The 24,553-nt window shown below is 46.2% G+C and overlaps 1 protein-coding gene across 9 annotated transcripts in view; it reads right to left on the bottom strand.

Annotated features, from left to right (window-relative positions):
• LOC138250922 (major histocompatibility complex class I-related gene protein-like) overlaps positions 1-24,553 on the bottom strand; it is a 687,827-nt gene that overhangs the window by 574,538 nt on the left and 88,736 nt on the right. For all 9 annotated transcript variants that reach the window (XM_069205605.1, XM_069205614.1, XM_069205610.1 and 6 more), the window contains one exon: positions 19,459-19,509. In XM_069205605.1, the coding sequence (XP_069061706.1) occupies positions 19,459-19,509 (51 nt within the window). The remainder of the gene's footprint in view (positions 1-19,458; positions 19,510-24,553) is intronic.

Below are 24,553 nucleotides of genomic sequence, written 5' to 3'. Positions count from 1 at the left end.
TTTATTTGTAAGGCAACATAACTATCATTTTTTAGCAGATCCTGAGGGGCTCCCAGATAAAGTCCAATCTAAAGGTGATTAAAGTATGTACGATATCTTTCGTGTGACTAAAGGATGCAAAACAAGTAGCAGTCGTAGCCTGCACCTGAAGCTTGAAAAAAAGAGCTGTATATAATACAACCCTAAGATTCCTGGGAACAGAAGGCCAGAGCCTTGTGGCATCTACTGAGGAAGGAGTACCAAAAACTAAAATTTCTTATTTCTCAGAATCAAGCTGTAGGCAGCTGTTATGCGTCCAATCAACAACAGCAGTACAACAACCCCGAAAATCACCTATCACAGTGTCATTCAGCAATTGGAATGCCAGCATAAGATGTGTGTCTTAAGCACATGAAACACTGCTTAGGTGCCACCTTTGAGCTATGGCTTAATGCTGAGCCCTGGGGAACACCACAGCTTATTGCTCTAAACTGAGAGGTAAAAGATTATTTAGAAAACGGCCTGCTGTCTGTCAGATAGATAGGATTTAAGCCAATCCAAGGCTCTATCCACTATTCCTGCCTTCTCCATTCTCTGCAGGAGAATTTTATGAGACACCATATTGAAGGAGGTGCACAGATCTAATAAAATGATCCCCCCTTTTTTTTCTTGAAGACAAGGTTACATCTAATATACTCTGTGACCTCCAAGAGGGCAGGCTAAAGGGGTCATTACGACCCCAGCGGTCGGTGGTATAGTGGAGGTATTACCGCCAACAGGCTGGCGGTACCTACCTCCACTATTATGACATTGGCGGTTTGGCCAAAGCTAAACCGCCAATGTACCAAACCGACAGACATGGCGGCCGTCATTAGGCCGCCCATGGCATTATGACCCCGCCCACCGTCATGGTTTCAGTGGTTTTGGTACCGCCACTAAAACCATGGTGGTAGGCACTATCAGAACTCCTTCCCTGGCAATGATAGGGGTCTCCCCCACCCCCTCCCCAGAATCCTCCCCCGACAACCCCGCACATTTACACACATGTACGCACACGCATACACACATTCCCCCCACGCATTCATACATTCATACAGACTAACAGCAACACTCAAAAACTAACATCCAGGCACACACATAATCTCACGACACAACATGCACGTACACTCACACCCACTCATGCACACACGCATTACACACACATGCACGCATTCACACACAGTCACACAATCACCCCCACTCATGCATACACTACCCCTCACCCCCCTCTCCTGTCGGAGAAAGCGACTTACCTGCTTGCAGGGGGTTCTCCGGCAGGAGACGGGACGTGGCGCTGCTGCCAGTGGCAGCGTCGGCCAGCAAAAAAAAGCCAGGCCGTATCATGGAAGATGATACAGTAGGTGGTGTTTTGCTGGCGTGGTGCTGCTGCTGGTAGCAGCGCCACCTTACCACCGTCCGCTGCCATGACCGTAGACGGAATTCCGCCAGCCTTCTGGCAGTATTCCGTCTACGGTCATAATGCCATGGATGGTCGTTAGCCACGGCGACGGTATGTTGGCGACCGTCGCCGTGTCGGTAGACGGCATTTGCCGCGAAGATCCTAATGAGGGCCTAAGTGCTAAAACCAGCCCGGAAGACAGGCTAAAAAGAATGAAGGATGTTATTTCTTTCAAATTGCCTTGCAATTTGAACATTTACCAAAGACTCCAGCATCTTCCCGAGCACAGGGAGAAGAGAAATAGGCCTATGTTTACTCAAAATAGGTGATTATGATTTTTTTTTTCAAAAGAGGACCACAAGTGTATTTTACCAAGATTGGTGGCACCTAGCCCAATCCCTAAGATAGACTGAAAAGGGCATTTCTCTGTGGATTGATGGAATTGACTGTTACATCAATTCCTTCAGACTCTTTTACCATGCTATGAGAATACATGTCAACCAAACTTGAGTCAAGAATAGAGGGCCATGGCCTAGACATTCCCTTAGCCATAGTGGGGTCAAAGTTAGAGTATTGAGGAGAATAGGTGGTCTCAAGCCAAAACCTAGATTTGGTACAAGCGGTTGAAAAAGCATCCACACAATAAAATAAAGATGAAGCAAGATCATGACCTAGGCTCTGGTCATTCTGAATACTACTCCAAATTTGTGAAGTGTGTTGCTGACCTAGTTGAGACTATTAGGCCATTACGTAAAAAAGGAACACCCTTTGGATGGACACCTGAGTGCAATGAGGCTTCTTCACTTTTAAAAAGCAATCCCATAAACCTGTGTTAGCTAATTGTAAAACGCCTCTGTACTGTCTTCACCACAGATACCAGCACAAAAAGGATTGGGTGCTACATTAGCGTTATATTAGGAAAACAAGGAGAAAATGAAAGCATTTGCCTCCCGAACTCTGAAGAGTTCTGAAACGAATTACTCCACTATGAAACAGAAGCCTTGGCCTGTCTGTGGGTGATCAAACATTTAATTATTTTTTGTCTGGTATTCCTTCCACTGTCAGAACTGATAAACAAAACTTCTATTTTTGTGATCTCTTCCAAGGGCATAGAGCCTATGTCCTTTCTAGATGTATATGTGGGAGACTATTTTAAACTGTTATATCTTCCTGGTTCATGGCATAGGGTAGCAGACTGTCTACCTCGGTTGCCCATCGAAAGTAAGGATTGTGCTAAGAAGCAACTGGATGGCAATTTTCTGACACTAGCAATCAGTGGTCTCAACGAAAAGGATGAGTTGGACAGTTCTGAAAAGGATAAGCAAATTGGAAGAATTCATCAAGACAGGTTGTCTGAATGTTTTAAAGATGTACCTGATCCAGTAACAGGATCTGGGATGTCAGAAATGAGTTATGCTAAGTAGATAAGAAGGTACTGATAAATATGACTACTTTCCCCACCCCCAGATCTCTGTGCAAGCAAATAGTTGACCCAGCTCGCAAGGAGCATAATGTAGGAGGCTGGACTGGCTTGTAGTGAGTACCAAGGGGTACTTACACCTTGCACCAGGCCCAGGTATCCCTTATTAGTGTATAGGGTGTCTAGCAGCTTAGGCTGATAGATAATGGTAGCTTAGCAGAGCAGCTTAGGCTGAACTAGGAGACGTGTGAAGCTACTACAGTACCACAAGTGTCACTTGCACAATATCATAAGAAAACACAATAAACAGTTATACTAAAAATAAAGGTACTTTATTTTTATGACAATATGCCAAAGTATCTCAGAGTGTACCCTCAGAGTGAGGATAACAAATATACACAAGATATATGTACACAGTACTAAAAATATGCAGTATAGTCTTAGAAAAAAGTGCAAACAATGTATAGTTACAATAGGATGCAATGGTGACACATAGGGATAGGGGCAACACAAACCATATACTCCAAAAGTGGAATGCGAACCACGAATGGACCCCAAACCTATGTGACCTTGTAGAGGGTCGCTGGGACTATTAGAAAATAGTGAGGGTTAGAAAAATAGCCCACCCCAAGACCCTGAAAAGTGAGTGCAAAGTGCACTAAAGTTCCCCTAAGGACAAAGAAGTCGTGATAGAGGAATAATGCAGGAAAGACACAAACCAACAATGCAACAACGATGGATTTTCAATCTAGGGTACCTGTGGAACAAGGGGACCAAGTCCAAAAGTCACAAGCAAGTCGGAGATGGGCAAATGCCCAGGAAATGTCAGCTTTGGGTGCAAAGAAGCTTCTACTGGACAGAAGAAGCTGAGGTTTCTGCAGGAACGAAAAGGGCTAGAGACTTCCGCTTTGGTGGACGGATCCCACTTGCCGTGGAGAGTCGTGCAGAAGTGTTTTCCCGCCAAAAGAACGCCAACAAGCCTTGCTAGCTGCAAATCGTGCGGTTAGCATTTTTGGACGCTGCTGTGGCCCAGGAGGGACCAGGAGGTCGCAAATTGGACCAGGAGGTAGAGGGGACGTCGAGCAAGACAAGGAGCCCTCTTAGCAGCAGGTAGCACCCAGAGAAGTGCCAGAAACAGGCACTACGAGGATGCGTGAAACAGTGCTCACCCGAAGTTACACAAAGGAGTCCCACGTCGCCGGAGACCAACTTAGAAAGTCGTGCAATGCAGGTTAGAGTGCCGTGGACCCAGGCTTGGCTGTGCACAAAGGATTTCTGCCGGAAGTGCACAGGGGCCGGAGTAGTTGCAAAAGACGCGGTTTCCAACAATGCAGTCTGGCGTGGGGAGGCAAGGACTTACCTCCACCAAACTTGGACTGAAGAGTCACTGGACTGTGGGAGTCACTTGGACAGAGTTGCTGGATTCAAGGGACCTCGCTCGTCGTGCTGAGAGGAGACCCAAGGGACCGGTAATGCAGCTTTTTGGTGCCTGCGGTTGCAGGGGGAAGATTCCGTCGACCCACGGGAGATTTCTTCGGAGCTTCTAGTGCAGAGAGGAGGCAGACTACCCCCACAGCATGCACCACCAGGAAAACAGTCGAGAAGGCGGCAGGATCAGCGTTACAGAGTTGCAGTAGTCGTCTTTGCTACTTTGTTGCAGTGTTGCAGGCTTCCAGCGCGGTCAGCAGTCGATTCCTTGGCAGAAGGTGAAGAGAGAGATGCAGAGGAACTCTGATGAGCTCTTGCATTCGTTATCTAAAGTTTCCCCAGAGACAGAGACCCTAAATAGCCAGAAAAGAGGGTTTGGCTACCTAGGAGAGAGGATAGGCTACTAACACCTGAAGGAGCCTATCAGAAGGAGTCTCTGACATCACCTGGTGGTACTGGCCACTCAGAGCAGTCCAGTGTGCCAGCAGCACCTCTGTTTCCAAGATGGCAGAGGTCTGGAGCACACTGGAGGAGCTCTGGACACCTCCCAGGGGAGGTGCAGGTCAGGGGAGTGGTCACTCCCCTTTCCTTTGTCCAGTTTCGCGCCAGAGCAGGGCTAAGGGGTCCCTGAACCGGTGTAGACTGGCTTATGCAGAATTGGGCACATCTGTGCCCAAGAAAGCATTTCCAGAGGCTGGGGGAGGCTACTCCTCCCCTGCCTTCACACCATTTTCCAAAGGGAGAGGGTGTAACACCCTCTCTCAGAGGAAGTCCTTCGTTCTGCCATCCTGGGACAAGCCTGGCTTGACCCCAGGGGGGCAGAAACCTGTCTGAGGGGTTGGCAGCAGCAGCAGCTGCAGTGAAACCCCAGGAAAGGCAGTTTGGCAGTACCAGGGTCTGTGCTACAGACCACTGGGGTCATGGAATTGTACCAACAATGCCAGGATGGCATAGAGGGGGCAATTCCATGATCTTAGACATGTTACATGGCCATATTCGGAGTTACCATTGTGAAGCTACATATAGGTAGTGACCTATATGTAGTGCACGTGTGTAATGGTGTCCCCGCACTCACAAAGTTCAGGGAATTGGCTCTGAACAATGTGGGGGCACCTTGGCTAGTGCCAGGGTGCCCTCACACTAAGTAACTTTGCACCTAACCTTTACCAGGTAAAGGTTAGACATATAGGTGACTTATAAGTTACTTAAGTGCAGTGTAAAATGGCTGTGAAATAACGTGGACGTTATTTCACTCAGGCTGCAGTGGCAGGCCTGTGTAAGAATTGTCAGAGCTCCCTATGGGTGGCAAAAGAAATGCTGCAGCCCATAGGGATCTCCTGGAACCCCAATACCCTGGGTACCTCAGTACCATATACTAGGGAATTATAAGGGTGTTCCAGTAAGCCAATCTAAATTGGTAAAATTGGTCACTAGCCTGTTAGTGACAATTTGAAAGAAATGAGAGAGCATAACCACTGAGGTTCTGGTTAGCAGAGCCTCAGTGAGACAGTTAGGCACCACACAGGGAACACATACATATAGGCCACAAACTTATGAGCACTGGGGTCCTGACTAGCAGGGTCCCAGTGACACATAACAAGCATACTGAAAACATAGGGTTTTCACTATGAGCACTGGGCCCTGGCTAGCAGGATCCCAGTGAGACAGTGAAAACACCCTGACATACACTCACAAACAGGCCAAATGTGGGGGTAACAAGGCTAGAAAGAGGCTACTTTCTCACACAACCCCCCCCCCCAAACGAAGGACAATAAGGCTAACCTTGGCCAGTTGAGACTTTATTGTCTAAGTGGTGATAAGTAGAGAGTAGCTCTGCAATAGACTGGTTACTCCCTTTATCATCCACTATATGCTTACTTCCCTGTGGGGATGTAAACCACCCTGTTTGAAGTTTTTTAGCTAAGTAACAATGTGAAGATGTTTTTTCAGAGTTTCTATCAGTAAGTTTTAGTTTAGAGCAGTGGGAATTGTCCACTGAACCTATTTGTAGTGATGGAAATGCCAGACAGGGATGCTGTCTCAATAAAGCCATAGCTGGGCAAAAACTTTGTCCATATGGCTGGAAGAGAGAACAGGGATGCTGTTTCTCTTGAGTTGGAGCAGGGCAGGGATGCTGTCCTATGAGCTCCACACTAGGGCAGGGATGCTGTCCTAAGTGTTGTGAGGGAGTGCAGGGTTTCTGCACTAAAGTTTCTCTGGGAGGGTTGGAGGGATGCTCCATGTTAACTAAAATGGTGCTCTTTTTCTCACCAATGTTAGTTATCCCACAGAGAGGTACTTCCACCTCAGGGAGTACAGTTTTGCCAACTGATGATTCCCTTGGAACAGGTGCCACCCCAGGAGAGGTTTCTCCCACCACAGGAATGGTATCCTGAATGGTAGGGTGGTTAGGGGATACTGTGATACCCTTTTTACCTGCTGATGGAGAGGGATCCTGAGTTTTCAGGCCTTCTCTCCTTTGCTTTTTCATTTCAGTAGAAATGAGAGGGAACAATTCCTCAGGGATGCCCAGCATGGCTGCATGGGCATAAAACTCTACATCAGCCCAACCTGAGGCCTCTAGGTCATTACCTAAGAGACAGTCTACAGGTAAGCTAGGTGATACCACCACCTGCTTAGGGCCAGTAACTCCACCCCAACTAAACTGAATTATAGCTAAGGGAAGAAACTTAGTGGAGTTATGGACATCAATAATCTTATACTGTTGTCCAATGATGTGTTGATCAGGGTGCACCAGGTTTTCAGTCACCAAAGTGATACTGGCACCTGTGTCCCTGTAGGCCAAGGCCTCAACACCATTTATTGAAACTGTCTGCCTGTACTTATCCATTGTAAGGGGACAAGCAGCCGGTGTGGCAAGGCCAATGCCACTAGGTGTGACAGAAACTGTCTTGGGAGTGACTACCCCAGTTTCTACTATGGACCCATAAGTGAACCCAACTACACCCTTAACTTGACTGTTGCCAGCAGTCCCACCACTAGTACCACTACTGCTAGGGGCACTAGAGCTTGATGTATTAGTGGTGGTAGGCTCAGGGGGTTTACCTGGACAGGACTTATCCTCTGGCCTATGGCCTCTATTTTTACACACAAAGCACCAAGGCTTTTTAAATTGTGTAGGTTGAGAAGAAGAGGAAGAATTTGTTTTATCCCCACCCCCTGAAGAGTGTTTAAGATTTGAAGTGGGATCTTTGGTTTTACCCTTATCCCCATGCTTATCTTGAGATTTTTCACCATCTTTCTTCTTAATGTTCTCTTTGTCACCCCCTGTATGAACTTTTCTGTTCACCCTTGTTCTGACCCATTTGTCTGCCTTCTTTCCCAATTCTTGGGGAGAGGTCAGATCAGAGTCCACCAAGTACTGGTGCAACAAATCAGACACACAATTATTAAGAATATGCTCTCTCAGGATTAAGTTATACAGGCTGTCATAATCAGTAACTTTACTGCCATGTAACCACCCCTCCAAGGCCTTCACTGAATGGTCAATGAAATCAACCCAGTCTTGTGAAGACTCCTTTTTGGTCTCTCTGAACTTTATCCTGTATTGTTCAGTGGTTAAGCCATAACCATCCAGGAGTGCATTCTTAAGAACATGGACATTATTGGCATCACTTTCTTTCACAGTAAGGAGCCTATCCCTACCTTTTCCACTAAATGATAGCCATAGGATAGCAGCCCACTGCCTTTGAGGGACATCCTGTACAACACAGGCCCTCTCAAGTGCAGCAAACCACTTGTTAATGTCATCCCCCTCCTTATAAGGGGGAACTATCTTGTGCAGATTCCTGGAATCATGCTCTTTTACAGGATGACTATGGGGAATACTGCTGCTGCCACCATGGGTATCTAAACCCAACTTCTGTCTTTCCTTCTCTAGTTCAAAAGACTGTCTATCCAAATCCAGCTGTTGCTTTTTAAGCTTCAGTCTGGTTTGTTCCACCCTCAACTTATTGAGTTCCCTTTCTAACAATCTGTCATCAGGGTTGGTGGGAGGGACATTTCTAGATACAGAGGTATGATGGGAATGACCAGAAGGAGACCTGTCCCTTACAGAAGCCACCCTAACAGCTTGGCTGACAGTGTAATGTGAGAGCACATCATCTGGATGATGTGACTCCACCTCAGTACCAACTATGCTAGACTGTCTAGTAATGGGCAGGCTAGGAACTTTCTTTCCTAAATCTTTTCCTGGGGGAGTCCCTGGATCAGATTGGGAACCATTTGCTACTTTTTCAACAGATGTGGCCCCTTTGGCCTTATCTTGTTCTCTAAGCATATTAAGCAACAATTCCAAGGAAGGATTCTTCCCTACACTCAAACCTCTCTCTATGCAGAGACTCCTTGCTCCTTTCCAGCTAAGGTGATCATATGCAAGTTTGGACAGATCAACATTTTGGCCTGTGCCAGACATTTTTAGAGAGAGTTAAAGTGATAGAAAAAGAGAAAAAAGTTTTCAGAACTTTTTTGGAAAGATAGAAAAAAACTTTTTAAACTTTTGAGAACTTTTTGAAAGTTTAGAAGTACTTTTCAGCACTTAGAAAACAGTGAAAAGAGGAAATGTAAAACTTTTTAGCTATGTGTACACACACTGAACTTGTTTTGTATATTTTTCTCTTATGAAAAGTACAATGACAAGAGTGGTAAGTAGTCTCAAAGCACTTATCCCACCACTGCACAACCAATGTAGGAGGCTGGACTGGCTTGTAGTGAGTACCAAGGGGTACTTACACCTTGCACCAGGCCCAGGTATCCCTTATTAGTGTATAGGGTGTCTAGCAGCTTAGGCTGATAGATAATGGTAGCTTGGCAGAGCAGCTTAGGCTGAACTAGGAGACGTGTGAAGCTACTACAGTACCACAAGTGTCACTTGCATAATATCATAAGAAAACACAATACACAGTTATACTAAAAATAAAGGTACTTTATTTTTATGACAATATGCCAAAGTATCTCAGAGTGTACCTTCAGAGTGAGGATAGCAAATATACACAAGATATATGTACACAGTACTAAAAATATGCAGTATAGTCTTAGAAAACAGTGCAAACAATGTATAGTTACAATAGGATGCATTGGTGACACATAGGGATAGGGGCAACACAAACCATATACTCCAAAAGTGGAATGCGAACCACAAATGGACCCCAAACCTATGTGACCTTGTAGAGGGTCGCTGGGACTATTAGAAAATAGTGAGGGTTAGAAAAATAGCCCACCCCAAGACCCTGAAAAGTGAGTGCAAAGTGCACTAAAGTTCCCCTAAGGACAAAGAAGTCGTGATAGAGGAATAATGCATGAAAGACACAATCCAACAATGCAACAACGATGGATTTCCAATCTAGGGTACCTGTGGAACAAGGGGACCAAGTCCAAAAGTCACAAGCAAGTCGGAGATGGGCAAATGCCCAGGAAATGCCAGCTTTGGGTGCAAAGAAGCTTCTACTGGACAGAAGAAGCTGAGGTTTCTGCAGGAACGAAAAGGGCTAGAGACTTTCGCTTTGGTGGACGGATCCCTCTCGCCGTGGAGAGTCGTGCAGAAGTGTTTTCCCGCCGAAAGAACGCCAACAAGCCTTGCTAGCTGCAAATCGTGCGGTTAGTGTTTTTGGATGCTGCTGTGGCCCAGGAGGGACCAGGAGGTTGCAAATTGGACCAGGAGGTAGAGGGGACATCGTGCAAGACAAGGAGCCCTCTTAGCAGCAGGTAGCACCCGGAGAAGTGCCAGAAACAGGCACTACGAGGATGCGTGAAACGGTGCTCACCCGAAGTTACACAAACGAGTCCCACGTCGCCGGAGACCAACTTAGAAAGTCGTGCAATGCAGGTTAGAGTGCCGTGGACCCAGGCTTGGCTGTGCACAAAGGATTTCCGCTGGAAGTGCACAGGGGCCGGAGTAGTTGCAAAAGACGCGGTTTCCAATAATGCAGTCTGGCGTGGGGAGGCAAGGACTTACCTCCACCAAACTTGGACTGAAGAGTCACTGGACGGTGCGAGTCACTTGGACAGAGTTGCTGGATTCAAGGGACCTCGCTCGTCGTGCTGAGAGGAGACCCAAGGGACCGGTAATGCAGCTTTTTGGTGCCTGCGGTTGCAGGGGGAAGATTCCGTTGACCCACTGGAGATTTCTTCGGAGCTTCTAGTGCAGAGAGGAGGCAGACTACCCCCACAGCATGCACCACCAGGAAAACAGTCGAGAAGGCGGCAGGATCAGCGTTACAGAGTTGCAATAGTCGTCTTTGCTACTTTGTTGCAGTGTTGCAGGCTTCCAGCGCGGTCAGCAGTCGATTCCTTGGCAGAAGGTGAAGAGAGAGATGCAGAGGAACTCTGATGAGCTCTTCAATTCGTTATCTAAAGTTTCCCCAGAGACAGAGACCCTAAATAGCCAGAAAAGAGGGTTTGGCTACCTAGGAGAGAGGATAGGCTACTAACACCTGAAGGAGCCTATCAGAAGGAGTCTCTGACGTCACCTGGTGGCACTGGCCACTCAGAGCAGTCCAGTGTGCCAGCAGCACCTCTGTTTCCAAGATGGCAGAGGTCTGGAGCACACTGGAGGAGCTCTGGACACCTCCCAGGGGAGGTGCAGGTCAGGGGAGTGGTCACTCCCCTTTCCTTTGTCCAGTTTCGCGCCAGAGCAGGGCTAAGGGGTCCCTGAACCGGTGTAGACTGGCTTATGCAGAATTGGGCACATCTGTGCCCAAGAAAGCATTTCCAGAGGCTGGGGGAGGCTACTCCTCCCCTGCCTTCACACCATTTTCCAAAGGGAGAGGGTGTAACACCCTCTCTCAGAGGAAGTCCTTTGTTCTGCCATCCTGGGACAAGCCTGGCTTGACCCCAGGGGGGCAGAAACCTGTCTGAGGGGTTGGCAGCAGCAGCAGCTGCAGTGAAACCCCAGGAAAGGAAGTTTGGCAGTACCAGGGTCTGTGCTACAGACCACTGGGGTCATGGAATTGCACCAACAATGCCAGGATGGCATAGAGGGGGCAATTCCATGATCTTAGACATGTTACATGGCCATATTCGGAGTTACCATTGTGAAGCTACATATAGGTAGTGACCTATATGTAGTGCACACGTGTAATGGTGTCCCCGCACTCACAAAGTTCAGGGAATTGGCTCTGAACAATGTGGGGGCACCTTGGCTAGTGCCAGGGTGCCCTCACACTAAGTAACTTTGCACCTAACCTTTACCAGGTAAAGGTTAGACATATAGGTGACTTATAAGTTACTTAAGTGCAGTGTAAAATGGCTGTGAAATAACGTGGACGTTATTTCACTCAGGCTGCAGTGGCAGGCCTGTGTAAGAATTGTCAGAGCTCCCTATGGGTGGCAAAAGAAATGCTGCAGCCCATAGGGATCTCCTGGAACCCCAATACCCTGGGTACCTCAGTGCCATGTACTAGGGAATTATAAGGGTGTTCCAGTAAGCCAATGTAAATTGGTAAAATTGGTCACTAGCCTGTTAGTGACAATTTGAAAGAAATGAGAGAGCATAACCACTGAGGTTCTGGTTAGCAGAGCCTCAGTGAGACAGTTAGGCATCACACAGGGAACACATACATATAGGCCACAAACTTATGAGCACTGGGGTCCTGACTAGCAGGGTCCCAGTGACACATAACAAACATACTGAAAACATAGGGATTTCACTATGAGCACTGGGCTCTGGCTAGCAGGATCCCAGTGAGACAGTGAAAACACCCTGACATTCACTCACAAACAGGCCAAATGTGGGGGTAACAAGGCTAGAAAGAGGCTACTTTCTCACACATAAGGGCAAGAGTTTATGAAAAAACAAAGAGCCTGATTGAGAACTTAGCAGATGGGTTACTTCATCACAAAGGTGATTGATATCCTGCCCGCCAAAATCTAAATTCCATTATATTCTATGGGAATTAGATTTTGGCAGACGGGATATTAATCTCCATTGTGACGGAGTAACTCGTCCGCCGAATTCTAAGTCAGGCTCTAAGTCTGATTACAACTTTAGTGGTCAGCATGTACAACATCATGAGGCAGAAGGTTAGAGACTGCTTAGGATGCAGCTAATGAGATGTCCAAAAATGTCAGGAATGCTCCGTTATCACTGGTAGAGGTTCCCATCAAGCCATGGATAAAGTTAGCTATAGATTTTATTGGCCCCATTCAGCAAACACATTTCAATGGAATATATTTTATTGCATTAGTAGGCTGCCATTCCAAAGGGGAAGAAGCTTTGCCTGTTCTTCACATCATCACCAGTGTCCACATACATTTCTTAGAAGACCCAAGACCCTAAAAACTGATAATGGGGTACAGTTTACTTCAGAGTTGATGCAGAATTTCCTTTGCCAGTGGTCAGTAGCGCATCGTAGAACAGCTCTCTGCTGTCCAAGAGCTAATGTGCTTGTTGAGAGAGTCAAGAGAATGATCAAAGAATGTAATCAGTTAGTTGCATTATGGGTAAATTAGTTGAAAACGCAATACTTGGGATGTTATGGTCTTTCTGCATTACACCCAGTTGGCTTACAGATTTGGATATATTTCTGTCCTTGAAGGGTAGACTCTCTGGTACCAAAATGGTTTCTACATGAATGTTTGAGAATATTGAAATGAACATAGATATGGTAGAAAAATTCTCATGGGAAATTAAAGAGTCATCAAACTAGATACAAAACAGGACAGAGGCAAACAACAAGACCAGGAAGATGCTGGCTTCGCTGTAGAGATCCGCTGAGACCTGTATCCCAAGGAGGCCTCTGCATGTTAAAAAGCATCGGAGACTGTCTATGCCCCTTGATTCTTGCCAAGCAAGGCAAGTGGCACCCAAAAAATATGACATTGAGCCTATATGGGGCAGGTGGCACAGTCAGCGGTAAGCGGCACTGTGCGATCTAAAAGGAGATGCCATACACTTTCACTGAAAGATGGAACTCTTGATTCTTCTAGCTTGCAATTAGCCTTGAAATGGTGGGAATTGCCTCTCAGGAGCAAAGAGGCTGACTTGGATGGACAAAGATGATTCCTTTGAATTTCACGAAATATGCATGGTGAGAACTAGGGGTCTTCTTTTGACAGCAGAGTGTCAAATCCAGCTTGAGAGGTCTGCTAAGGGACTTATAACGCATAGGGCAAACCTGAAAGGGAGAGAACAGGAGGCCAAGACAATTCTTGGCTTCCTAGTTGCTGAATGACCCCATTTTTGCCCTACCAGACTTCTACCTCTGGGTTTGTTGATGGTACAGTGCCTGCTTCACACTGGAGTTTAATGTCAGATGTGGGAAGAAACTAGGATTACCATACCATAGTACATTCCCCACTCCCACCCTACAGCCCCAAAGCCCAAGTTTAATGCTGATGACCTTTGCCATCTTGGAGTTACCCTAACACTCTGAATTATGAGCCTGTTTGAAGTAAGACAAACAGGAACTACAGAAAACGTAGGTAGGTCAGGCCTGGTAACCTTCATAGAGCATCTTTCACTCACAGACTGGTGAACCCTACAAAGCTGGACCCTCCGCCAGCCTTCCTCAGAACACTTCCTGGTCCTTTATTAGATCAGAAGAGTAACGGACCTGCAGTCTGTGACCTGAGAGGAGCCCTGAGGGACCAGACCTGCTTCCTCTTGTAGCCAGGACAACGACGAGGACTCCAAGAATCAGTTGGCTGATCTTGTGCATAGCTACTGGGAGATAATAAGCTGCAATACACCTTTCCCTGGCAGAACCCAGTAGACCAGTGCCAAATAGCATCAACAAAAGATTTGCGGTCTGGTTTAGATTTCGGCAGAGGGGTATTCCATCACAACGGTGATGGATATCCCATCAGCTGAAATATAAATCCCATTGTTTCCTGTGGGATGTAGGATTCGACAGACATGATATCAATCACCATTGTGACAGCGTAAACCCTCGGCCAAACTCTTAATCAGGTGATTAGAATCACCGTCTCCCCGGCTTTCAGGAACAGGATCCCTCACTCTACACATTATTTTGCCCTATCGCTCTTCTCAACAAAGATGCAAAAAGATACATGACGATAATCCCACTCACAGTAGAATCCCTCCTCCCTTGCATGATAGACCCTGATCAGGTTGGCTTCATCCACAACAGACAAGGGGCAGATGACATTAGACGCCTTGCACATTTGGTAGCAAAACTACATAACCAGACATACCAGTATTATTAGTCTCCCTGGACACAGAAGAAGCTTATGACTGAGTGAGCTGAGCTTCCTTAGACACAGTGTTCAGTTAAATTCAACTAGAGTCCAAGATGGAGGTTAAAATAATGGCAGCATATGCTGCCCCCACTAACCTAATAAGGGTTCAATTAAATGTACTGCCCCAATACAATTTAAATTAGGCACACTCAAGCAATCGCAGGTATTCTTTTTGGAGGCTGAGACACAAATCAAATCTATTTGCATGAAGCGTCCTTTTAACACTTGCAAAACCACTAGCCTCGGTACTGGCACTTATGTCTGATCTTAACCAGTACAAACATGGATCTGGCTTCAAAATTAATAATAAAGACAAATCAATTAACCTCAACCTTCAGGTAACATCACAGGACTGACCACCCCTCCAAAATGAAGGCCCTTTCAATGGGCCGCCACCTCAATCTGATACCTGGGTCATAACATCACTCACTAATTAGAGGAGTGGATGAGGGCAAATTGGGCAACATAATGCAAAGTCATTCTTGAAGACCTCCAGAGATGGTGCCCACTTTATTTATCATGGCTACGCCACATTAATGTCATCACAATGAATATGCTCCCCTGACTTTCACATTTCTTTCAGACCCTCCTCATGCCTATCCCCATCATGAACATCTCCCACATCTAAGCCCACATGCTGTCATTCATATGGAAAAGTAAATAGCCATTCATCTCTAATAAACTTTCCATGATGCCCAGAGATAAAGGGGGATTAGATAGTCTGCACCACCTAGACTACTACTGGGCAGCTCATCTACAATGCATTTTGGAATGGGTGGTTGTAGGAGGCCGGACTGGCTTGTAGTGAGTACCAAGGGGTACTTACACCTTGCACCAGGCCCAGGTATCCCTTATTAGTGTATAGGGTGTCTAGCAGCTTAGGCTGATAGAAAAGGTAGCTTAGCAGAGCAGCTTAGGCTGAACTAGGAGACGAGTGAAGCTCCTACAGTACCACTAGTGTCACTTGCACAACATCATAAGAAAACACAATACACAGATATACTAAAAATAAAGGTACTTTATTTTTATGACAATATGCCAAAGTATCTCAGTGAGTACCCTCAGTATGAGGATAGCAAATCTACACAAGATATATGTACACAATACCAAAAATATACAGTATAGCAATAGAAAACAGTGCAAACAATGTATAGTTACAATAGGATGCAATGGGGGCACATAGGGATAGGGGCAACACAAACCATATACTCTAGAAGTGGAATGCGAACCACGAATGGACCCCAAACCTATGTGACCTTGTAGAGGGTCGCTGGGACTGTAAGAAAACAGTGAGGGTTAGAAACATAGCCCACCCCAAGACCCTGAAAAGTGAGTGCAAAGTGCACTGAAGTTACCCAAAGAGCACAGAAGTCGTGATAGGGGAATTCTGCAGGAAAGACCAACACCAGCAATGCAACAACGATGGATTTCCAGACGAGAGTACCTGTGGAATAAGGGGACCAAGTCCAAAAGTCACGATCAAGTCGAGAGTGGGCAGATGCCCAGGAAATGCCAGCTGTGGGTGCAAAGAAGCTGCCACTGGATGGTAGAAGCTGAGGATTCTGCAAGAACGACAAGGGCTAGAAACTTCCCCTTTGGAGGATGGATGTTGCATGTCGTAAAGAGTCGTGCAGAAGTGTTTTCCTGGAGAAAGACTGCAAACAAGCCTTGCTAGCTGCAAAGCTTGCGGTTAGGGTTTTTGGATGCTGCTGTGGCCCAGGAGGGAACAGGATGTCACCAATTGCGTGAGGAGACAGAGGGGGCGTCCAGCAAGAAAAGGAGCCCTCTCAGAAGCAGGCAGCACCCAGAGAAGTGCCGGAACAGGCACTACAAATTGGAGTGAAACAGTGCTCACCTGAAGTTGCACAAGAGAGTCCCACGCCACCGGAGGACACCTCAGGATGTCGTACAATGCAGGTTAGAGTGCTGTGGACCCAGACTTGGCTGTGCACAAAGGAAATCCTGGAAAAGTGCACAGGAGCCGGAGTAGCTGCAAAACATGCGGTTCCCAGCAATGCAGTCTGGCGTGGGGAGGCAAGGACTTACCTCCACCAAACTTGGACTGGAGAGTCACTGGACTGTGGGAGTGAATTGGACAGAGTTGCTGAGTTCAAGGGACCTCGCTCGTCGTGCTGAGAGGAGACCCAGAGGACCGGTGATGCAGTTCTTTGGTGCCTGCGGTTGCAGGGGGACGATTCCGTCGACCCACTGGAGAGTTCTTCGGAGGTTCTAGTGCAGAGAGGAGGCAGACTACCCCCACAGCATGCACCACCAGGAAAACAGTCGAGAAGGCGGCAGGATCAGCGTTACAGTGTCGCAGTAGTCGTCTTTGCTACTTTGTTGCAGTTTTGCAGGCTTCCAGCGCGGTCAGCAGTCGATTCCTTGTCAGAAGGTGAAGAGAGAGATGCAAAGGAACTCTGATGAGCTCTTGCATTCGTTATCTAAGGAATTCCCCAAAGCAGAGACCCTAAATAGCCAGAAAAGAGGGTTTGGCTACTTAGGAGAGAGGATAGGCTAGCAACACCTGAAGGAGCCTATCAGAAGGAGTCTCTGACGTCACCTGCTGGCCCTGGCCACTCAGAGCAGTCCAGTGTGCCAGCAGCACCTCTGTTTCCAAGATGGCAGAGGTCTGGAGCACACTGGAGGAGCTCTGGGCACCTCCCAGGGGAGGTGCAGGTCAGGGGAGTGGTCACTCCCCTTTCCTTTGTCCAGTTTCGCGCCAGAGCAGGGCTGAGGGGTCCCTGAACCGGTGTAGACTGGCTTATGCAGAAATGGGCAACATCTGTGCCCATGAAAGCATTTCCAGAGGCTGGGGGAGGCTACTCCTCCCCTGCCTTAACATCTTTTTCCAAAGGGAGAGGGTGTAATCCCCTCTCTCTGAGGAAGTCCTTTGTTCTGCCTTCCTGGGCCATGCCTGGCTGGACCCCAGGAGGGCAGAAACCTGTCTGAGGGGTTGGCAGCAGCAGCAGCTGCAGTGAAACCCCTGAAAAGGTAGTTTGGCAGTACCCGGGTCTGTGCTAGATACCCGTGGGATCATGGGATTGTGCCAACAATGCCAGGATGGCATTGAGGGGGCAGTTCCATGATCATAGACATGTTACATGGCCATATTCGGAGTTACCATTGTGAAGCTATACATAGGTAGTGACCTATGTATAGTGCACGCGTGTAATGGTGTCCCCGCACTCACAAAGTCCGGGGAATTTGCCCTGAACCATGTGGGGGCACCTTGGCTAGTGCCAGGGTTCCCACACACTAAGTAACTTAGCACCTAACCTTTACCAGGTAAAGGTTAGACATATAGGTGACTTATAAGTTACTTAAGCGCAGTGGTAAATGGCTGTGAAATAACGTGGACGTTATTTCACTCAGGCTGCAGTGGAAGGCCTGTGTAAGAATTGTCAGAGCTCCCTATGGGTGGCAAAAGAAATTCTGCAGCCCATAGGGATCTCCTGGAACCCCAATACCCTGGGTACCTCAGTACCATATACTAGGGAATTATAAGGGTGTTCCAGTGTGCCAATGTAAATTGGTGAAATTGGTCACTAGCCTGATAGTGACAATTTGGAAGGAAATGAGAGAGCATAACCACTGAGGTTCTGGCTAGCAGAGCCTCAGTGAGACAGTTAGTCATAACACAGGTAACACATATAGGGCACACTTATGAGCACTGGGGCCCTGGCTGGCAGGGTCCCAGTGACACATACAACTAAATCAACATATATACAGTGAAATATGTGGGTAACATGCCAGGCAAGATGGTACTTTCCTACAGTGGTGCAGTAAAATGAGAACCATTGATTCCATGTGGATTGCGCAGTGGCTTGGCACCTGCTCTGGGAACTAGTGTGGCTCCCACGTCAATCTCAACTAAAGAGCGGTTCCATTGGTACCCCCACAAAAAACGGTTCTAGAAATATGGGACTATCTAGCTATGAGGAGAGGTCCTACAACCTTCTCATCCCTGAAAGCCTTTATAGCTGGCAACCCCAACTTTATCCCGGCCTTAGAAAAGTCTTTAAGTTGCTAAACTTCAGGTTTGCCTGCATATAGTTTGGTCGGGTGGACTTCCATGTTCGCTGGGAGGGAATTTCTGTTGTTGCTGCATCGCAGTTCCATTCCCACAAACATACAAATGAGGCCCTTAGTTGCCGTGGTGGTGCTACAAGGACACAGCAGCTAGATATCAAAGACACCAAGGAGAGGAGCGAGAGTAACACAGTAGAGGTGTGAATGAGCAATATTAGAGATCATAGGAATTGAGGCACCTAATCAATCAAGAGGGCCAGGATGACAGGCATTCTCTGCAGAGGGACATCTGTGCTGCCTAATACCCGCCTTTGAAGAGAAAGTGTCCCACATTCCACATGTACCGTTGCAGCAGCTACAATTCATACTGCTCAAGCTTACAGAGATGCACTCACAAGGGAAGTGAAAGGTAAGCTTGAAAACCATAAGGACAGAAAGATTTGACTTTTTCTACTGGTAGAAGGCAGGGACACAGGTGCGGGGCCTTTTAAAAAATAATCCTCTTGAGGAGGAAATTGTGCATTCAAACTGGATTTCTAAGATTCTTAAATCAATCCGAATAGGTAGAATTTTACATAATCTTGGCATCATAAGCCAAATTACCCCTCATTTGCCTGAACTTCCAGCTGCCACAAACTATCGAAATGTTTTGATTTATCACACAATTGAAAAAATGCAGACACGATGTTTCATCGTAGTACATTAAGCTGAATACATATAGGACTTAAGAGCAGCATGAAGAGTCTTGGACTAACCTGATTCCAACATTAGAGGCTGGTGGAAGTGTTAGAAGGGAGCATCTTGGACTACTCTAGACACAGGCAAGATACCTGCTTTACCAGCATTTTAACTTGTACACATGATCTCGTTCCCAAGAGCTGTTTGACCAGAGAATTAGTTTTTTTTGGGTTTGGTCTGAGATAAGACGATAGCTGGAGTTTCTTACCTGCAGCAGTTGTGATACTATCTGGGTGGTCGGTCAGAGCAGGATAGGTCTCTACAGAGGAAGCAAAGAATAAGGTTCAATATCAGAATCAACAGCAACTGAAACACATTCAGAATTCTTGTTCTGCCTTAATATCTGCTAATTCATATCACTATATCAATACTGTACTTTGCAAGACCTCCGATGGAATGCGAGAGGTAGGCCTTGCTGTAGTGAAAAACAAATGTAAGCGTTTTTCACTTCCAGGACATATAAAACTTAAAAGTACATGTCCAACTTTTTAAATACACTGCGCCCTACCCTCCGTGGTGTTCGGGCCTACCCTGAGGGGAGGCAGGAGGAGGGGTTTAGATGTATTATAAAGGAAGATTTGAGCCTGGCAAAAGGTGTCTTTTGCCAGGTCGAAAAGGCAGATTAAAACTGTGTTTACAGATTGCAATGGCAGAACTGAGACATGCTAAAAGGACTACTTAAGAGGATGCTACAGTCAGTGCTGCAGGCCTACTAGTAGCATTTAATTTACAGGCTCTGTTGACAGGTAGTGGCACTTTATTAGGGACCTACATGTAAATGAAATATGCCAATTTGGTGTCTGACCCCGGGTGATGTTGCACCGTAAGGTCCATTCCCTATAGAAAAATGGACCACCTCAACAATTTCAGATGCTAACCCATGGGTAGCAGCAAACATTTTCCAAGGGGCCAAAAAGTATGGTCTGTGATGTATTCAAGGGCCACATTGATGTTTGCAGGGGGGTGTTGGTTGGGCAGGGTAGGGGGTCTGGGGGTAAGATGGATGTATGGAAAGGGAAACATGTACATCTAGTGACTGAACTGAACAATATGAACCTAGAAAACTTGGTATTGATCCCGGCTTCCCCACTTTATCAAATAGTATGAGCCTAGGCAATTTAAATTCACTTTCCCTCTTTTTCTTTATTATCAAATATATGAAAACCTCGAAATACATAACTTCCAGATGTGCGCTTGACAAACACTTCTCCTGTGTTTCATTTAATAAATATGTGTTCATATATAAAAGGAACCGAGGCCACCCAAAGAGTGCATATAACAACTGACTTGCCTCATTATTTCACTAATGACAATGTTTTCTGGGTGGGAGCAGAATTAATGCCTCTAAATTCATGTTTGAAAACTATCACTTTTAAAATATTATGTCTCAATGCACTAATATAATTTGATGTACTAAGGTGAAAAGGTTCTGCATGTTAATAGACCTTATATTTTTATACTTTTTCTGTAAGATATCTTTAAAAATGAAGGTATTCCTAAAATTACCCGCGCAGGACTCCCTAGTTACTTCCTTTATTTAATACCAATTAACCTTTAAATTGCCTGTTTAATTTCTTTTTTTTAGAGCTGTGTCAAGTAAACAGCAGCCCAGTGCTGCTGTTGACCTGGGGGCTGCATGTAAAGGTAAGAGGGCCGCAGGCCGTACTTTGAGTATCAATGTTCTAAACCCTCATATGCATCAACCATCTGAAGGGCCTGTGGTCTCTCCAAACCAAGAAGTGAGCTCCAAACATGTTTTGTCTCAGCTTCTTCAGTGCCCAGACCATAGCAAAATCTTCTCTCGCTATAGCCATCCACCTCTGTTCCCAGGGCAGTAATCTCCTATTAATGAAGGCTACATGTTGGTCTAAGCCCTCCTCATTTCAATACTGGCTTACCTAGTAGTGAGGAGAGGTCTTACAACTTTCCCACTCCTGAACACCTTAGTAGCTCACAACCCCAACTTCATCCAGCCTCTAGAAATGTGGTCTTTTACTGACTAGATCACGGAGACTCTATTAAAACATTTGAGCAATGTAAAAACAAATTCCACATCACTGAAAAATCCTGACTTCAATATTGTCAACTGAGACACTTGGCTTAACATCCTCCTAGCCCCTTCCCAGCCACAAGAACTTTACCCCTTTCGGGGAATCAAGTCTGCACCTTCTCCGGCACGAAGGGTTTACTATCCAGAACATACCGAACCCTGTGAAACTCCAAGCACACCCCCCCACACGCTCATCAATCATGATGGGGGAAAGACCTTCACAAACTCATATCACCTAAGCACTAGGAACATGTATGGTATGACAGCCCTAAGGCTTTGCGCAACACTCGCCAGAGAGAATCAGCTAACAAAGAAATGTACCAATGGTATTTTACCCCCACATGCCTTCACTAAATGTTCCCCACCACATCTCCTTTGCCTTGACGTTGTGGAACAGAAGAAGGGACATTCATGCATATGTGGCGGACATGTATGATAATCCAGGCTTTGTGGAGGAAATACTGGGCCACAACAAGGGAACAATAGGCTATCCTTTTCCAGTGGACCTGCTAACAGCACTCTTGAACAACACTCCCCCAACTAGGAGACATATGACAGGAGCAGACAGGACACTCAACCACCACTTGACAGGAGCCTCCAAACAACTCATAGCCCTCTTCTGGAAGAAGAGGTAGGCCCCCCACAGCACTCTGGTTTTATGAGATGTGGCATGTGCTCACCATAGAACAGATCACACATAACCAACATAACCAAATAATAAACTGAGATTTTCCCACTCCCAGAAACCCCTGATAGATTACATGTTCATGTTACAATATCAATGCTTTACCCTTCAACACCTTTGTGCCCTACAGCTTTTTTATTGACCTGCGGGTTCTGATAAATTAACAGGCAGTCACAACACCCTGCCACACATGCCCCTTGATATTTTACACCAACCTAGGGACATAGGCACAAAATCCACTCACCACTCAAAGTTATACTTAGCCCTCAATGGAAATACCTCCTGGAGCTCACACCACCTTTCCTACCCTGGGAACTCGCCCTTTGCATGCCCATATCTGACACACCGTTATGCTCTTACCAACCAGCACTCAACCTATTACACTAAATTCAACATACATCATCTTCGCTTTGAGACCCCCTCCCTGAACTATATCCTCCCTTCGACTCTGGGTTATCCCATCATTCCCCTCCCGACCCCCAGCCTCGCTTCCCACCCCTCCCTCAACAAGAAAGAGCTACAACCGGAAGTTTGATATTCCTTTAATATTGTTTTTTTTAAACTTTATTTTCTGTTTCTATACCATTCCCGTGTGATACCTTTAACAAACAGAACTCAGCTCTATTTGATACAGTACACTAACATCACAGTAGAATTACAGCAATTGTTAAAGAAGTAAGCACATAAGACCCATTTACAGCAATAGCCACATGGTGTGCTCAGAGTGCATGCACCAACTTAGCAGCCAGTCACATTTCTAGCGGGCGAGAGTGAGAGGTGGTGTTCTTCTGGGTGCCTGTTTTAGAGACCACGCAGTCCAGACTCATTGTCCATATGTGTCCTGTTGAGTCTTCTCTAGAGCACTGCCCAGAGTCTTCCATCTGGGTAAGAAGGTATAATTTCAATGGCTACCATACATCTCTAGGCCTTAAGGCTGGAGGCAATATTCTGCGTATATTAATTGCAGTATATGAGGTCAGCGAGCCATTGCTTAGACTGAAGGACCCTTATTCTTACCCACCTATCCGCCATTAGCCACTTTCCCAACAGTAGAGCTAAGGCCACAAATTGCCTGTGTGGTGTCTTTATAGCTTTAACATAGCCTAATGGGGCTATCAAGTGATCCAATAGTATCTCCTCACTCACCATATTGGATCACACTGCAGTGACCTCTTCCCATTAGGCAAATACACTGGAATAGCTCCACGCCAGATGGAGGAACCTCGTCCTGGGCGAACGGCGCCTTTAACAGAGGTTAGACCTATCTGTTGAAACCAAAATTTCCACTTTCCCTCAGTGATATCACAGCCCTGTTCCTGTTCTCATCCTGGTCAAGCACCATGAAGCAACAACACTACTTCTTCCTAGGCCATTTTTTACAGCATTATAATCAGATGTTTAGTAGTGGTGGCAGTTAGTAATTTACCTAGTATTGTAAAGACCATCAGTCTCCTTTGAAAATGCTGAGAATGCTAATCAGCAGCTATTTCGAAGCCTATAGTATATAAAGTATCTTTTGTGGAACTCCACCAGTGTGAGGAAGATCCTCCGGTCGATATAGGTCACCCCAGATAAGCAGATCTTTTGGTCAAAGGTTTGGTATCACTAGCTGCTCATGTGTGACTGGTAGTAGAGGGAGAAAAATGAGTGGGAGACAAGGGGGTACAATAACATCAGTCCCACTCTACTACCCATCCGTTCCCAAGCTCTTGTTGTGCATCTCACCATGGATATATCTTTAGTAATTTTGCTAGTAGGTAGTCCAATGAAGGATGATGGTTACACAGAGAACAGACTGTCTTCCTCTATTGCCAGATGAGGGACGAAGGGGAGAGGGTGATGCCAGTAGAAATTGTAATGTGCCTGGGCACAGAGACTATACATCTCCATATCAGGGGCTTCAAACCCTCCTCGTGGAATGGTAACATGAGTGTTTCACATTTTATTCTGGATAGTTTTCCCATCCATGCTAAGCAGACCACTTGGGTTAGGAGCAATGGGAAGAAGGATGTAGTGAGCGGAAAAGGGATATTAAAGAATGTATATAACAATTTTGGAAGAAGCACCATCTTTATGAATCCTACTCAACCTGCCAGAGAGAGCAGGAGTGAGATTCAGTGGGTAATACCGTTGCCAATGGTGTTGAGGGATAGTCTGTTGGAAATGGCCGTGTATTGTCAGTTAAAGGAAAGACCTCTGATTTTACCCAATGTATTTGTACCCCTAAGAGTGCAACAAACGTCACAAATTCTCACAATATGGGGTTCATGATCTCCCATGGCTCGCAAATATATGGGTAATATCATAAGCACAGTGAAACTAGGATGGGCTTGCTTGCATGGTGTAAGGCGCTGTCAGAGTACTTCTGCCTGAGTTTGGCAGCCAGGCATCCACTGCCAATTCACATAAAAGAGACAAGAGCATCAACCCTGTCTAGTGCCCCAGTGACAGGCTGAAGGGCCAGAGCACAACCCATCTACATGCTCCATAGCTACAGGTTGGGAGCACAAGAATTGTATTAATCTGCCAAAAGACAGGGGATTCACATCCTAATAGTTAATCTCACAC

This window comes from Pleurodeles waltl, chromosome 1_2, assembly GCF_031143425.1.
Source record: "Pleurodeles waltl isolate 20211129_DDA chromosome 1_2, aPleWal1.hap1.20221129, whole genome shotgun sequence".
Taxonomy (NCBI): domain Eukaryota; kingdom Metazoa; phylum Chordata; class Amphibia; order Caudata; family Salamandridae; genus Pleurodeles; species Pleurodeles waltl.
Note: the sequence above shows the minus strand (reverse complement) of the source record. Positions and strands in the feature narration are given on the sequence as shown.